The 17,606-nt window shown below is 43.5% G+C and overlaps 1 protein-coding gene across 2 annotated transcripts in view; it reads left to right on the top strand.

Moving 5' to 3' along the window:
- Nucleotides 1-14,547, top strand: part of VWA8 (von Willebrand factor A domain containing 8) — a 345,308-nt gene extending 330,761 nt beyond the window's left edge. For both annotated transcript variants that reach the window (XM_035003301.1, XM_035003300.1), the window contains 3 exons: nucleotides 9,233-9,331; nucleotides 10,529-10,767; nucleotides 13,147-14,547. In XM_035003301.1, coding sequence (XP_034859192.1) covers nucleotides 9,233-9,331; nucleotides 10,529-10,767; nucleotides 13,147-13,255 — 447 coding nt within the window. In that variant the 3' untranslated portion in view covers nucleotides 13,256-14,547. The remainder of the gene's footprint in view (nucleotides 1-9,232; nucleotides 9,332-10,528; nucleotides 10,768-13,146) is intronic.
- Nucleotides 14,548-17,606: the final 3,059 nt, after the last annotated feature.

Genomic DNA, 17,606 nt, shown 5'->3' with positions numbered 1-17,606 from the left:
CAATGTCTTGTTAGCCTCTTTTAATCTGGAGCGGCCACCTCCCCTGCCACTACCCTCTTTGCTTTTTGGGGCGGGGGCTCTCTTGAGAGTTCAGATCAGTTGTTTTGCGGCATGTCCTTTATCCTGGATTCGTCTGGCTATTTCCTCACAGTGCCATTTACCTTGTCCCAAATTTCCAGAACTTCTGACAGGCTTCCCTGCCCCACCCCCCCAACACTGGGTGCCCTGGAGACTTCACATAATCTTCTCACCACCCCCCCAACATGTCTACGGTGTGAGTGGCCACTGGCCACCCAGTCTCTGCTGGGGCTCCCCAGCATCCTTTGTCGAGTGTGGGAAAGAGGTGGGATGGAGCTACTGACATTCTGTGAGAGCGTTTTTTTGTAATTAAACATGTAATTAGACATGCGTAGAAGGTACAGGAAGGGGGAGAGAGGCCTCTGTGTAAGCCTCTGCCCCCGCCCCCACTTCCCCCTCGGGTGGCGACCACTGTTAGTGGACTTTTTTGTGGTGTCTTCTCAGGGCTGTTTGATGCGTGTACATCAGGCGTGTCCCATTCCCTCAGGTCTGTGTGCGCTGCATGATCACATTCAGCTCCCTTCATCTGCGTGCTCACGTTCTCCTTTGCCAGAGAAGGGTGCGGCCTAGGAATAACTAATGGAAGTATGTAACTTTCCCAGCAAATACAAAATGATGCACAAATGACAGCTTTAGGAGTTCCTAGTGAAAAGTTTATATTCCATAGCCCCGGAGGGCATCGCACGTGGCATCTTTAAGAATTAGCAGTGTGCTCTGAGACTCCCCACTCCCCAGATCCAGATGACTCTGAATGTGGTCCTCCTGCACTTATCCCTCCTTCGTTAAGGGGTTCAGTCTGTCTTTGCTGGAAACCTTCAGAAGCTACCGGCCTGGCCCGGTGATCTGGACCCTTCCCTGAAACCTCTCTCTTGGCATCTGCTGTGTGTCTTGTTTGGTTTGGGCTTGCTCCCCAGCCCTGGGTCATTACAGTCCAGGTCTAGGAGGCTCATTTAGAGTCCACCTCCACTTTCTATTCCATCTTAGCATGATCCATGCCAAACCACAGGGACCCTCGAGTAAGAATTACTGAGAAGAAAAGGTAATGCAGTGGCAGGACACATTTCAAAGCCATCTGGAGCTTTTACAGTTTCTCATAATCGGTCTGCCAACTGCATTCAGTTATTCTCAGGGACAGCATTTACAGTCAGTCTCTTCAGACAGGAATAGCATTATTTGCTAATAATCATCATAAACTCCTCTAATCTTATAACCAGCAAAATTGTTACTGCTCACAGAGCACTGAAACACTGGAGTGAACAGAGGAACGGTAACGGTTGTGTGAACCATTTTTATTTAAGTCCAGAAGCATTTTTTCAAACCTTTATCTTCATTCCAGTTTGTTTCTTGTGATTTCTGCAAGCCCCTGAGAATGTTTTCACCGGAACCTTAAAGTAGACCTCCTTTTCAAAAGCCCTTAATGCCTTTGTTTTTTTTCCTTCAAAGTACTCCATCTCATCAAAAGTGAGGTAACTGTTTCTCCTCTGAGCGCTCAAGTAGTGACACCGGAAAACAGATTTATTTAGTTATTGAGAAGTTGCACTTTGTATTCAAATTTATTGTTTTTGTGGAGAATAAATCATACTCTAAGGCCATGGTTTCCTAACAGTGCGACAAGGAACCCTCGAAGGCTGTTGGGGAGTGATGGTGAACGGATGGGACTTTTCCCCTTCCCCTTCCATCCCCAATTAAACCAAAACAATTCCACTTATATTGATTTTGCATGATGTTTCATAATCTGGGCTTTTGTGCAATATTTCATTTGGAGAAAGACTTCCATTTCCACTGTTTAAAAATATTTTAAAAAGTTAGAAAACTGCTCTTCTAGAGACAAAATTGGATTATTTCTTGTAGAGTCTGAGGGCTTTCTTTTTAGAAAATACTTCATCAATCCTCAGGTACATTTAGGTGACTCATTCCTTTGACAAGAGAAAGCAAGACACTGATTTTCCTACGACTAAGTGAAGCAGACTTTTTTCATTCTGTTTCTAGACTGAACCATTGACTCTTCATAGAACCTTGGGAACAGGAAGGATCTTGGCAATCATTTTCACTAACCTCTTTGTTTTACAAATGAGAAAATCAAGATCCAGAGAGGTTAAGTCCTTTGCTCAAGGTCACACAGCTACATGGTAAAAAGTCAGGACTTCTGACTCCTGTTTCAGGGCCCTTTCTTGATGTTTTAGCCCTGGTTTTTTTGCAGCCATTTTATTTCTGCCCAATCAGTATTTTGACAAAGCTGGGATTCAGGAGCAAATGTACCATTTACATAAAAGACTATCTTTTCCTCCCCTTAGCACTTCATCATCCAAGTGAAGTATAATAGGCATGACTTTTCTCAAAGCTATCTTGGTCAGAAAGGCTGGGTTAATTTTCAGAAGGATGTGGAAAGGTATGACTCACAAACTAGCACCTGCTGGGAAAATTCCTTCTATCAACAACTTAGCTCAGTGTCCATAATGAACCTTTTCCCAATGACTCAGGAACATTTCACACATTTAGAAATGGAAACCGATCATCTTCTCAGGCTTAGGCTTTGAATAAATTCTTATTGCAACATGGAGATAAAACCAAAGAAGGGTGTACAGAGTTCTCTGGGTCCACTCAAAATGAAAGAATTCAGAATGGACTCGATTGTTGCTGTAGAAGTATTGACCAAAGAGGTTGGGCGGGGGAGGATAGGGAGGGGAACAGTTAGGAAATGATTATTTCTCTATGGTAAAGACATTGGATTTAGAGTCGGGGCACCTGGGTTCGGCTTCCACCTCTGCCAACACTCGATTTCTGACCTTAAGAAAGGCTGTTCATCTCTCCAGGCATTCATTTCTTCATTTGTGAAATGAGGTTAAGAATACCCACCCCAGGGGCGCCTGGGTGGCTCAGATGGTTAAGCGTCTGCCTTCGGCTCAGGTCATGATCCTGGAGTCCCGGGATCGAGTCCCGCATCGGGCTCCCTGCTCGGCGGGGAGTCTGCTTCTCCTCCCTCTGACCCTCCTCCCTCTCCTGCTCTCTGTCTCTCGTTCTCTCTCTCTCAAATAAATAAATAAAATCTTAAAAAAAAAAAAAAGAATACCCACCCCAAAGTTTGTGAAGAGAATCAAGATGAGATGAGATATATAGAAGCAGTTTATAAACTATGAAGAACTATACAAACATTGACATTCTACTCATTAAATGTATTGTCCTATACTTTCAGTGACCCTGTGAGGTTAGATAAAACAGAGATTATTCCTGTTTGTCAGAGAGGTTAAGTGACGTATAAGCGTATTATGTTAGAGGTCATCTACACCAGTGATATTTATAAGGTAGAAACAAGATTTAGAAAAGTTAAGTGACTTGCCCTAGGTCAAAAAGCTTGGTAATATCAGAGCTAAGTCTAGAATCCTTCCTTGGCCTTCAGATCATCCTTTCGGCACAGACATCTGTGATCTGAAGAAAGGTAAGCTAGCTAGCTACTGTAGCTTACGGGCTAACTAGCACTTTAGGATTCTGTTGGCACTTCTCTTGACTTTTTAAATCACATATTCATCTTCTAAGCCTTTGCTGCCCACTGTCAATGGTGCCATTTTAGAATGGTATACTTGGATTTCTAGAAGGAGATTAGAATTTCACACATCGTTGGTCTTCAGAAATAGCCTCAGATGATTGTCTCATACCTAGTTATAATGTGGATGTGTAATAAAGCAAAGCCTGTCCTAAAGTTAGCAGAAGATTATCCTTCCCCATAGAAATCTAAACATAAATCAATCTTACTCGTTTAAAAAAAAAAAAAAATGCTAGGGATGCCTGGGTGGCTCAGTCAGTTAAGCGTCTGCTTTCAGCTCAGGTCGAGATCCCGATCCGATCCCGTTCCCCGGAGTACCAGGACGGAACAGGGCATCAGGCTCCCTGCTCAGCAGGGAGTCTGCTTTTCCCTTTGACCCTCCCCCCTCTTGTGCACTCTCTCTCAAATAAATAAATAAAATCTTTTAAAAAACCATTAATAGTTCTTTATTCTAAGCTGAGATTTCTTTGCAGTCTCAGTATCACAAATCAGCCTTCTTATTTGCTGATAAATGTGTCTTGGACTGAAACTCAGCATTTGTTTTCATTTGTTATGCCTTTCTCTAGATGAATGAGATTTTCAAAAGAAAATATAGCAAAAGGGCATTTAAAGCAAGCTTCTAAAGCAAAGAAGTATTAAAATTGGCCTTCTCTCATTGAGGCTGTTCCTTACTACTGTAGTTTATTATTTATGTGTGTGCTAAAAGCAAGACTCTACAAGGACTCGGGAGACCATGAGAAGTGGAGAAATCATGATGATATAAATTTTGAGCTGCTCAAAAAAAAGTTACGATCTAAATGTTAGGGGGGTTGATAATGACAGTGAGGTTGTTATTTAATGACTCTCTGATCCTCCACATGCAGAAGCATGCTTAAGACCCTGTCGAGTCTGATTTGACAGTGATCACAGCAGGAACCAGACTGGGTGAATGGCAAGATCAGGTGTTAGAGAATGGAAATGAATGAGTTTATGTACTTTTTTCCTTTAGCCCAGACAGTTTTGAGGATTAGCAAATTTCTGTCTGTAAAATGTGTTGGGGTCCTTGGATAGCAGATACTAAATAATTATGACATAGAAGTATTGGTTTTAATGGAAGCTTAAAATGATCTACAGTAACACCAGGGAATGCTCCACATTTGGACGTACTTTGGATTCCTCTCAACCATTTTATTTACTTTGTGCGCAGAACAATCCCCAAGCCTGTCTGGAAAATGAGAACCAGAGCCTGCAAACCATTTTATAAACCCCATCCTGTCCTTTAGGTGTGTCTTCTCAGTCTTTGCAGTACTAACCCAGCACAGACAAAGGCGGATCCTTCTGCAAATAGCACTTTCCTTACCACAAATAAAGAAAGGAAGGGGGGGGGGGCGGGGCGGAGAAGAAAGAAAGGGAAGAAGAGAGGGAGGAAGAAAGGGAGATCGGCAATTCACCTATCTTTATCTCAACTGTGTGAAAAAGGATAGTATGCTTTCTTCTCCTGGGCAAAAAGTTAAATGGTAGGTAGGTAGGTTGGTAGATTGGTCAAGCAAATGATAGATGGATAGTTACTAAAATGTTTCTGAAATATTTAATCAGCCAATATCTGTTTTTGATAAAGACCATCCAGCAGCTCATTTGGCTGCTCTTTGTTTAATAATCAACTCTTTTCCTTGTAGTAACCAGTTACGTCAACCCTGTGAGCAGACCACATGGTCAAATACATATCCATATAGTCTCATCCACGGTCATCTGATTACGAAGAATTTTAACCTTCAGTTAATAGGGAGGAAAAAGTCTAATACATTTATAGCCCTCTTGCCTCAGCCAAATAAGAGAAACCTACTTCTGTTTCAAGGAACTGATCTTATCCCCTCCTGTGTAAGATCCTGTTTAACAGATTACCTCACCAGGCTCCTAACAAAAGCAGCCTGCCTGGCACCTTCTCAGGACAGCTTTATTCTTGGCTTGAAACAGTTCCTGCCGTGACCATTGTCCAGTCAGACTTGACAGAGCCTCGAGTATGCTTCCATGGAGGAATCAGGCAGGCTTTCTCCATGTCTGGGCCAATGCCGGCGCTGAAGGGCGACCTTGGCATCTGCTGAAGCCAGCACTGCAGTTAGCCATTGTCAAGAGCTGTAGAGCTTTTAGGGTTCAAATTGTTACCTTTTCACTAGATTGATAGCAAACTATCCTAAGGAGATATTTTTTTCACATATGGAATTAATTGCATCCTTAGAAAGCATTTGTTATCAAGCATTTCTAATGTATTGGTCAATTTCCCTCACAATTCTTTTGTATCATTTTGGTATTAATAAAAAAAAAAAATCTTAAAACCAAGTCTGGAATAATGTCCCAGCCTCTGCCCAAGACCCCACTCTGGCCCTCCTCTGACCGTACCCCTCCCATGAAGTGAAGAGTCTATGGGGCCAAGGGGGTAGGCCCAGTTAGAGCCAATTTTTCAGTCATGCTCCTGGTTTCTGGAATACCCCAAGAAACCTCAGATGAGGCCAAGGCTGCTTCCAGGCCCTACGTGGGCCCCTTTCGTAGGTCCGTCTTCTTCGGGCAGACTGGCCAATGGTGTGAACACCCAGGTCCGAGGTATGGCTGCGGGGCAACCGTGTGGAGGGCTATGATGGCGTGCAGCTGCAAGAGAGCTGGGTTCGCACACACGTGCAGAGGAGGCACCGCAGGGAACGGGACAGGGCCAACTACAGAAAGAGAAGGGCCTGGGCTGCAAGCCAGGGGCCAGTGCAGCCCCCACCACCCTGTCCTGACACAGAACTGAAGGCCTCCTTTCTCTCCAGGTCATTATAATCTATATTTATTGATCAAAGAAGGAGAATAGAATCGATCTTATTTAACAATTTGTAGACTGATTTATAGATTTTAAATATTTAGACATCTTACATGGGCCTTCATTTGTACACTTGTCCCTTCCAATTATACACTTATCTCTGTCCATTCCCATTTTTTCTGCCTTTTTTAGTCTCAGAAAAAGGAGTGTCCTCCCTCCTTCTCCAAACTAGAGCCTCTGACTGTGACCCTGATCTCCTTCCCCGCTGCATCCTCTCTGCTGCCTGCAAAATGCAGAGACACCTCTCCCCCAAAGCCCCCTCTAGATGCTGTTCCATTTTTCTTTCTTATCCCACAAACTTTTCACTAATCTTGTCGCCATAGAGGTCGCTGTTGATTCTGAGGCCCAGAGGTCACTAGACACCATTCTCTGGGATGGCTGTGGTTAGTGTAATTCAGCACAGTTGCAAACCACCCCCTGAGACCCTACACACAGATTCCCCACAGCTGTCCCCTTACCCAGCTTCGCCAAGTGCTGTCTCTCCTGTCTTCTCCACTCAGCTGTGTGTCCTTCTTCCACCCTCTGAGGAGGATACTCCCCAGGTTTCAGCCGAAGGGGTCCTCTGCTCTTCTCTATGCATTTGCCCTTGGCAGACATGTTTCCCTCCTGGGGAGGACAGCCACATCTCTGACTCCATGAAATAAATTTCCACTCTGATGCCTCCCCAAATGCACAATTTCAGCATGTTCCACAATGAACCCAACTTGCCTTCTGACTCCCTCTTTTTTGCATAAAAATTATTTCAACGGGAATTTTTCTACTTCTTTTCATTTTAAGTACAATGGTTTCAGTTACAGTATGGGGTTTTTTGTCAGCTAGCTTGGGCTAACCACCATTTATCACATGGTGGGGAAAAATGCATTCCAGCTTCCAAACAGCTTATTTGTAAAAGAATGTAGCCCACATGGGAAAGGCAAGCTTCTTACTGCCCCAGCATGATTGCATCTGTGCAATAAACACACCAGGCACACTCACAGATACTAAAATTCAAAGATGAATAAGATATGGCCTCAGAGAACTCAAGAAGGAACTTAAAAAGGAATAGACATGAAAAGAAATTACTGCATTCCGCTACAGCACCTAGAGTCATGTTTTGCACATGGTAGGTGTTCAAAAGACAGCTGTTGATGGGCGGTCAGTTGGTGAATAGAAAGCAGTAAATCTTAAGCATTTTGTCCCTCAGTGGTATTCCCAATACTCCCGAAAATCTGTTGCCCACACTCAGTTTTCTTTGCAGATGCCCCAGTGGCCCAGATACCCTGAAGTCTATTCTAACTTTCACATCAGCATCATGAAAATTCTTAGAGGGAGATGGGAGGGCAGAAGGGAATTTGGGAGCAAACCCAACAGTTAAGAACCACCTTGCTCCAGTTATACTTGCTTCGAGGTCCCAAACTTCTTTCCAGATTCCATAAAAATGCTGCACCCCACTCTCAGCTCTAGCCTTTTCTCATGTGCATTGAGACAGAGAATTGAAAAGGTATTTCCTAAATTCAAAAAATATATGTCATACACTAAAGTATAAAAGCAGATTATAAAACCCACATGGTGAACGTTATCCATTTCAGTTGAAAGTTCTGTTGATGTAGGGGTGTGTGTGTGTGTGTGTGTGTGTGTGTGAATGTACAACCTCTTAGACACACACTGAAAGGAAATAAAAGCCTCAAAACTTATACAACAAAATATTAACAGATGTTATCTTTGAATAATGGGATCATGAATAATTTTTACTTTCTTTTTTGTGCCTTTCTGTCATTTCTATGGTGAATAGATTTCACTTTTGCGTTCAGGAAAAAAAGTCTATGTGTTTTCTATTGCTGTGTGGCACATTATTGCAAACATAGCATCTGAAAGCAATACCCATTTATTAGGTCCTGGATCTGGAGTTTGGGAGTCTGGGAAGGCTCAGCTGGGTTCTCTGCTCAGGATCTCATAAGGCTGGAATCAGAATGTCAGTCAGACTGGGCTTCCTACTTAGAGGCTCTGCTGTCAAGCCCATTTGGATGTTGGCAGAGTTCAGTTCCTTGGTATTGTAGGATTGAGGTCCCTGTTTCCTTGCTGGCTATCAGCCAGGGTCATTCCTGGATGCCACTCTCAGAGCCTCACCCCATCATCCCCCCCCATCTCAGCCACAGATAATTCTCACATGTCACATCCCCCCATACTTCAAGTCTCTCTGTCTTTCCCTTCTGCTACCAGCCGGAAAAACTCTGCTTTTTAGGGCTTATATAATTAAATTAGGCCCACCCAGATAATCTCCCTTTTTGATGAACTCAAAGTCGATTGATTAGCAGCCTAAATTACATCTGCAAAACCCCCTTTGCCACATAACTTAAGTAATCACAAGCAACATCCTATCATATTCACAGGTCCTGCCCACACTTAAGGGGAGAGGCTTATGCAAGCTATGTATACCGGGGGGCAGGAATCTTGGGGGCCACTTTGGAATTCTGACTACCACTGTGTGTGTGTGTGTGTGTGTGTGATTTATTTGAACTCTCCCCTGAGAGTTAAGAATGAAATTCTTGGTAGCCCCCCGAAGTCCTTTCTACCTCCTGCTGGGGCAGAAATCACATAAGAGGATGGACCAGAAGTGATGGAGCCTGGAGTTTGCCTTTGTTGATAAACACACATCTGTCTTTCTGTACTTCTCCATGGCATTCCGCTGAGTACGTCTGCATAGTAGCAGCCCAAAAAGTTGGAGGCTTATAGGTCTGATGACCTATATATAGGTCTTTAGTGGACAGAGGCTTCTAACTCTCTGATTCTCTCGTCTGTAGTATGACATCGTTGGACACTCTGGAGATGGCTACAGCATTGGTCTAGTTCCACTTAACAAAATCCCCAAGGACAATAAGCAAAGACTAGAAATTCTGAAGGTAAATACAATAAATCACCTCTCTATTGTGAAAACTTCAACCAGATGATGTAAAGTATCTTCTGATCACTGAAAAGATTCACTGAAGCAGCAGGAGTTACAGGAAAGAAAAAGACTCTGTTTTACAGGCATTCAAGCATTAAACTGGGAAAACGTTTTACTCATCATGCCTAAAATCCTTTTCTCCACTCTACAAATTTTAAAGATTTTTTATTTATTTATTTATATTTTGACAGAGAGAGAGACAGTGACAGAGGGAACACAAGCAGGGGGAATGGGAGAAGGAGAAGCAGCTTCCCGCTGAGCAGGGAGCCCGATGCGGGGCTCGATCCCAGGACTCTGGGATCATGACCTGAGCCGAAGGCAGTCGCTTAACTAACTGAGCCACCCAGGTGCCCTCTACTCTACAAATTTTAAACTTTGTTCCCTACATATTTTCAGAGTACTCAGGATTATATCTGGATTCTACAGCCTGGGTCCCCTCCTGTATCCTATACAGTTCTTCTTAGCCCCTACACATTTCAGTAAAAGAAAAAGAATTACCCCTTTTAGAGTACTCTCCAACCCCAATTTTATGTCCTTAGTATTTTCTAATGATAAATTCAATTTCACATACTTAGATCTACAGTAGAAACACACACACACCATGAGCTTAAAGTAAATTTCCTCCATAGCTGTTGTTGTAAGTACAGTGTTTAGTGTTACAACTTTATTAGAAATTCAACCCATTCCTTACTTTTCTCCTGTGTGTGTATATTCACAGGTCTTGCCCACATTTAAGGGGAAAGGATTATGCAGTCTGTGTATACCAGGGGGCAGGAATCTTAGAGACCACCTTGGAATTCTGCCTACCACTCTGTGTGTGTGTGTGTGTGTGTGTGTGTGTGTGTGTGTGAGATGCCAAGTTTTATGTTTTCTTAGATTTTCTCACTTTAAATGGCAGCTCGAGTTTCAAAAGTCAGTGCAGCTGGGAGAGTTTGGGAACATTTCCTGTTTCTAACAAAAGTCTTAACCACATACAAATATCACTGTGTACTGTTGTCACTCTAAGGTGCAAATTAAATAGAACTCACGTACAGATTTCCTATTCAAGTGTAAGAATTGGTATTTGTGCATTCTCATGGTCAGTAGAAATATCATGATGTTTGTTTACAACGTTTCTCACCCACGGCTTCTGTGCAACATCTCTGCTTCCCAGACAATGCATGCCCATGCTCAGTTCTGCATGAGTGGGGACCACACGTTAGAGGGGACGGAACACGCCATCAAGGAGATTGTCAAAGAAGAAGCTGACGAGTACTTTGTCATCGTCTTAAGTGATGCAAACCTGTCACGATATGGAATACATCCTGCCAAGTTTGCCCAAATCCTGACAAGTAACCCTCAAGTAAATGCTTTTGCCATTTTCATTGGATCTTTAGGTGATCAAGCAACCAGGTAAGTGTCACCTCAGGATACAGCAAAGGACAACTATAGAGATGCTTGAGTGCCTGCCTAACACATGCCATTTCATGGGACTGGCTCCTGAGGGGCAGTGGGGAGAAGAAAGAAGAGTAGCCAGCAGATCTGCCACCCTCAAGGAGCTGGTATGATAGTCTGGTTGAGAGGATATAATCCCCTAGTTTATGTTTGGATGAGCAATAATAGTTTTAAATTAATTATTTTTCATCTTATATTTAATCCAACAATAGAATAATTAACAAATTGATTTGTCCACTAATAAATTGGGCAGTATTTTATATATTTTGCACTTAAGATCAAGGTCTCAAGCTCAGTTCTAATCAGTTCAATTACTTTGAATACGATTTCATGTTCAAATCGTATTCAAAGTAGCAAACATCAAAGTAGCAAACTTTTCCTAGTATAAGAGATTGTGTATATGTATGTGTGTGTCTATAAAATGTGTATATAAATAATATATAAAATGTGTATATAAATAATATATAAAATGTGTATATAAATAATATATAAAATGTGTATAGTGTATATCTGTATACAGACAGAGAGAGACGTGGCACACAGGGATAATATATGGATATCTATCTATCTATCTTAGATATCCCCCCTTATATGTGTATATATCCCTTCTCACTGGGGAGACAGGCAGGTGAAACATTGGGAGACAATGTAAGACAGAATATACAGTAAGATGCTACACTGAACATGTTGAATAATCAGTAGAGAAGTTTATGGTAAGATAACAAATACCATTGTGGATGAACTAAAAGGAGAGATCTGGATTTGATTTCTCAAACACACTAACATTTATCTTTTTGAGTTATAAACAGAAAGAACTTGGGATTTTTCTCTGCTTGAAATATTTGTATGAAGCAGAAAACACAAATGAAAGTATATCTCCCCTACCCCCGAAAAATAACATTCCTGCCCAGAACACATACCTTTTTGCCATTCCTGTCTTTTACTTGTCTGTCACACTCTGAAATACAGAGTCCTGTATAGACTAGGAAATGTTTTAGCCTCCAGAGAGCTGGCATCTTTTTCTATTCCCTTCGCCTTGCTGCAGGATTGCAGAGTAAGGTTAAGAACTGCCTTAGGGGGTGCCTGGCTGGCTCAGTCAGTTAAGCGTCTGCCTTTGGCTCAGGTCATGATCCCGGGGTCCTGGGATCGAGCCCCGCATCGGGCTCCCTGCTCAGCGGGAAGCCTGCTTCTCCCTCTCCCACTCCCCCTGCTTGTGTTTCCTCTCTAGCTGTCTCTCTCTGTCAAATAAATAAATAAAATCTTAAAAAAAGAAACAAAACTGCCTTTAGTATCATGTCGTTACAGTCACTTCATTACAACTGACTGCATTTTTCTCAGTTTTATATTTTTGCCTCTTCTAGAACTTCCATGTCCTCAAATGCAAACCATGCTTTTTTCTACCCAGATTTCCTTCAGGACCAGCCCAATGTTAAGCAGACAGCAAGTTCAACAAATACTGGTTGAGCTGAAATAGCTATTTTGTCTTTCTAGTGAACAGATCCTGTTTGAATACTTAAGAAAGTACAATAATACCCTTGTGGTTTCCTAGGGAAATGGTCCAACATCCACTGGCAAAAGATATGTTGCAGAATTAGCTGGTCTACCAGGCATGCCAAATGTATGATACTACACAGGATGGTTGACTTTTATTAAATGTCATTCCAAAACCAAACTTTGTTGGCACAGTGAAAGGAGGCGTTCTTTTGGATAGAACTGTGTCTTGTACTTTCATTGCTTTCAAAATGGCCCTTTGTTCCAGATGATAAATGGCCATTTTTAAAAAATTATCCTAAGTCTATATAAGCTTGGTGTCATCAAAGTTGCAACTGGGTAAGTCAGATTGCCCTTCACGTTGTATGACGTGAGGGGAAAAAAATGAGAGAGAGAGAAAGGGAAAGAAAGAAAGAACCACCTGCGGTTTGGCCGGGCAACATTTTTCGGGGCCTGTGTTCTAAGGCAGGGAAAGCACTTAGAAGCACAGGGTGAGGCCAACACATTTGCTGGATCCAGGTGAGCTAATCCCAGATTTGTCCCTAGGGCTCTGTTCTGCCAAGGGAATACCGGGAAATGACAGTAATAAAAGGAAGGAAATTTCTTCTTTTCAAATTAACTGATTTTCTCACTGAAAAGACCTTACTTTTGGTTCACTGCTCTCAGTGTGCCTCTCTCTGTTCTGTGGCCCGTCCAAGCCTTTCATTGCCTGCTGACAGCCCATTCCCTTGCAGGCAGGGGCAAGGTATTAGAAAGTAAACACTTCCTTTGGATGCTGTGGTTTTCGGGGGCAGGAGGTAGCTCCCATTTGCAATGGTAATTTTCTTTCTCTTTCCATCCGGGCAGGCTTCAGAGAACTTTACCAGCTGGCCGGTCCTTCGTTGCCATGGATACCAAGGACATCCCCCAGATTTTACAACAGATCTTCACCTCCACCATGCTGTCCACTGTATAGGACGGGCCCTTCTTCACCCTGCTGACCCTGGGACGTGAAATAAGATAGGCATAAAGAGTCCCCCAAAGAAAAGACGACATCTATAAAGTGAACCTGCGCAGTGACTGAAGGATTCTGGCATTCCTGGCGCTTCCTGGGCTCACTCAGGGATCAGAATTCAGGAAAGCAGCCGGAGGGAGCTTGCACGTGGAAATCTACCACCAGTGATGGGTTCGCAGGGAAGCGAGCTGACCTGCGTTTTATGAAAGGTCAGGGGTCAAGGAAGGCGGTTTGAGAACTATGGTGCTTGGTTTGTATCCAGAAACCTGAGGAAGAAAGAATTCCTTGCTTTTGCCTTAACGCAACGTCTGGTCACCTGAGGTAACAGAAGTGATTCTGATGCCATGTTCTGTCATTGAGATACAAGCCCGTGTAAGCTCACCCAACCTGCTCCTGCCCAGTAATTATTTTTATTTTCTCCTCCACCCTTGATCGCCTGGCAAACAATGATTTTTATAGTATTTAACCCACTACAAAGCCTCCTAACAGCAGTATTTTATAAAAGGTTAGATTTTTTTTCAATAATTCCATTTTCTTGGCCAAAGCCAAAAGGAATCAGAAGATCCCTGCATCGCTTCCTTTCCCATTTGACTTTTTAAAAGACTCTTTAAATAATGAGGAGCAAACGTCCTATTTCCATGCTGCCAACGTGGAAGGATAAAGGCTGTCTTGCCTTGAACTTCCTATGTCGTCTTGTTCCTCCAGTACTTCTCACAAGTTTCACATATTTCGGTGTCCGAAGTGTAATGCTTGAAATAACAAACACTTATGGTTTTACTTAAAGCAAAGTAAAAACAAGGCAGTATGTTTGAATTGAATGGGAACTGGAGATTTCTTTAGCTGTTAAAAAAAAAAAAAAAAAAACTCTTTTTTTCAAGATGCATTCTTTTTTCTTTCAAAGTGCACCTTATTCCCACCTACCCTTAGGCTGACCTTTATTTATCAACAGGTCCGATGTCACTTTGTTTAAAATCAAATGCCACAGCCAGAGTCAGGCTGTGTTCAACCACGTAAGAAGCTCCTCTCCACCAGTGATGCAAAGTCAAAATTGCGGGGAGCACCAGTGGATGTGTACTTTCTTGTCACGAGTTGGAGGAATTAGTCTTGTTAATAATATTACCTTACTTGCCCATAGAGCCTGAAATTGTACTGATTCATTTCATTTTAATCCATTATAGGAAAGAAAACAGCCATTTGTTCCTCCACCCCAACTCCCTATCAACTGTCAAAGAAATAAAGCAATCCGATTCCCAGTGCTGTCCTGTCCAATGAGTTCACATGGCTCGTCTCGTTTCTCCAGCCAGACGCTTGCTCTGCGCTCTGCGTATTGAATCAGCCAGTGATGCAGTTTCAATCCAATAAGTACCTTCAAAACTGTATCCGAATTAGCAACAGTAATAATAATAACAGCAACAACCACTAGCATTTACTGAGTACTTACAACATCCCAGGTATGCGACGTGACTTCAGGCATCGTTCCATTCCACCCTCACAACGATGCATGTAAAACAGGTATCTCTTGCCTCATTTTACAGATAAGTCACTTTCTGAAAACTGGAAAATTGACCATTGTCCTTTTAACATCCTCCTTGACAAATAAGGAAATTGAGGCGTAGGAAAGTTCAAGAAAACAGGCCACACTCACAGTCAGGTGGGGGCCGAGCGGGGCTACGCTGGCCCCCTTCATGGATTATTCTTACGGAAGGCGAGCTCTTGCCGTCTTGGCTCCTTTGTCTTCTTGCAGCCTGACCACGGTTTGGGGAGCCTTCTTCCTCTCCCTGGGACCTCTCCCTGCACACACCCGGGCACTCAGAGGAGCGTGTGGGGACCCAGGACAGGAGCCACTGCGGGAGGGACACCTCTCACGGGCCTTCGTGGGCTCAGCGACAGCTTAACCCCTGGGGTGCCCCCTCTGCGGGAGGGTCAAAGCCCCCAAATGCTTCGCCCAGAATCCAAGAGTCAGTAACAGAATGGCCTTCTAACAAATTCTGCCTGTGCCCTGACTACCTGAGTGAGCAGAAGCCATTTTTTTTTAACATGGGAAGAATGTTCTCATTAATTCAATTTCCCTTTCCCCACTGGCCAGACATCCTTGCAACTGTTATTTAAAAAACACACACACACACACACAAAAACATGTAACTCCTGACTTATTTGTAAAAGGGAAAGATGATGGGGGAGAGGAGCGGAGAGAGGGGAGCTGAGGTTATTTTCACTTCTTGGAATACCTAAGAAGTTTGTGCCTTTATTATTAAATGTACTTAATTATAGGCCACTCCAAACTGTTCCCAGGCCCCCCAGGGCCAAGACATTATAATAAATGCATTGTTTGCCTCAGGGGGGGGTTCCACTGAAAGGCCTCTAAACCAGCTCTTCCCGTAGTGAGCCCGTGTAGTGCTGAGAAGGTTCATTGTGACCCGTGAGCACGGGGAGGAATGAAGCCTATGAATGGCCGCCGTCTATGTGTTGTGTATCCCCCCCGGGAGTCTTTTGTGTGCCCCAGCAAGATGACCTCATCACACATGGGGCCCCTCCAGCGAGCCCAGCCACGAGGTGTGGATCTGAGCAGGACTACTCGAGCCTGTCACGTGTTTGGAATGAATCATTTCATTCTTTCCTGTGAACTGTCAGAGGAGGAGAAATCCATCAATGCCAGCAGGATTTTCTCTGAACGAACTCGAGGGCTTTGAAAGCCATTTAGAAGTAGCTCTCCATGGACGGCATCATCAGTGTTCCTGAACAGCCAGCTCCAGAGGCTTCGACCCTCCCTCCACCTGGCTCCTTCCCGTGCCTGTCTGCTCAGCCAGAACTAAATTCCTCCGCGAAAGGAGCAGAGAGGTGTGGGGCTGGGGCAACAGGAGGGTGGCCGCCTGTGTGTCCTCTTTCCATTACGGCCCAACAGTCGCAGTTATGAGAGAGATTCCACAAGTTCTAAGCCAATATCTCCAGCCTGGACAACTTTTTTTCTGGAATCGCATCAAAGAATAGTCACCTGTCCGTTGGTATTTAGCAAATTGTACCTTACTTTTTCAGCTTAGGAAATAAAATGTCCACTTTCAAAAAAATTATTCCAATGGTAACATATCTGGCTTTTTAAAATACTTTGATGAAGAGTCTAATTTGCTCCCACTTTCTGGCCAGAGTATTATCATAAAGTTCTGACCATTGCCTTTCCTTTACCTTTCTTAGATTTGCTGCAACGAAAGTACTACAGGTAATGGAAAGGAATTCCAGTGTTCGATCTTGTGGTGGGAGAATTTATAAACTCTAAGTAGAATTACTCAGTAGAAAGAAAGTTCTAGATGCTGCTGTGATGTGTGAACTTGGGCTCGTCACTTCTGGGTCTCAGTTGCTTCATCTATTTAAAATTAATTTAAATTTAAAAAGTTGAACCAAATTATCTCTAACACTACACTTCCTGTTTCTAGATCTCATAAAGCCAATTGACTCTCTGCCTCACACATCTTAGGAGAACCACATCATCTCAGTGTGTTTTTGCCTCCAGAACCCCACAAACAGCCCCTACTAAACAGAGGATTTGGGCACCTAAACCCATTACCCCGACAATATAGTGTTACTGACAGAATATGCAATTCTAAAAGCTACAAAAACATCATTAGATTTGGACAAGCAGGGTTTTCCCCCATCAGCTGGACAGATACTTCTGTTGGACAGTCATTCACAAGATTTCTGCCCATTGTCTCTTACTTTGCATTTTGCTGCCTTAAAATAGAACTCCCTATCTGCTGATCTGCACAGTGGGATCAAAAAGACCAGGAATTGGAAAACTACTGGGTGCCCGGAGCTGCCCTTAGTGCCGCAAGCCGAACAATGCACAATTGTGTGTTGGTGGGGGGGGTTCATTGTTAAATCCTGTAAACAAAAATCTCCTCCAGAGGAGAAAAAATGCTTGCCAAGCAGTCCTCCCCAGTTGAAAATGATCTGACACTCTTTTTTGACTCCGAGCGCCGTCTGGGGCTTGCACCTTCCAACAGAGGCGGTGTCTGTGCTCGCGGCTTCGGAATGCCGAAGTCACATAATCTCAAAATCGAGTGGCGCTTGTGGTATTTGGCCACTCGGAGCAAAGGATAACACTCTTCTAAGGTGGTTTGGATCCAGAGTGTGGCGAGAACGTCCTGTTCAGCTCGAAGAAATCTCATCAGGGGACACGTGAGCTCTAAGGAACATCGGCCCCACGCACGGTCCTCTCCCCCAGGCAGGCGCCAGACTCACCTTGGGGCTCCTCTCTTCTCGGAGGCTTTGTGAAAGTGCTTTCTCTTTCCCTGAAAAAGCAATCCGTGTTGGCCAATCA

Source organism: Mirounga leonina, unplaced genomic scaffold (genome assembly GCF_011800145.1).
Source record: "Mirounga leonina isolate KUSES-001 unplaced genomic scaffold, KU_Mleo_1.0 Mir_127, whole genome shotgun sequence".
Lineage (NCBI taxonomy): Eukaryota > Metazoa > Chordata > Mammalia > Carnivora > Phocidae > Mirounga > Mirounga leonina.
This window is presented reverse-complemented; position numbering and strand designations above follow the sequence as displayed.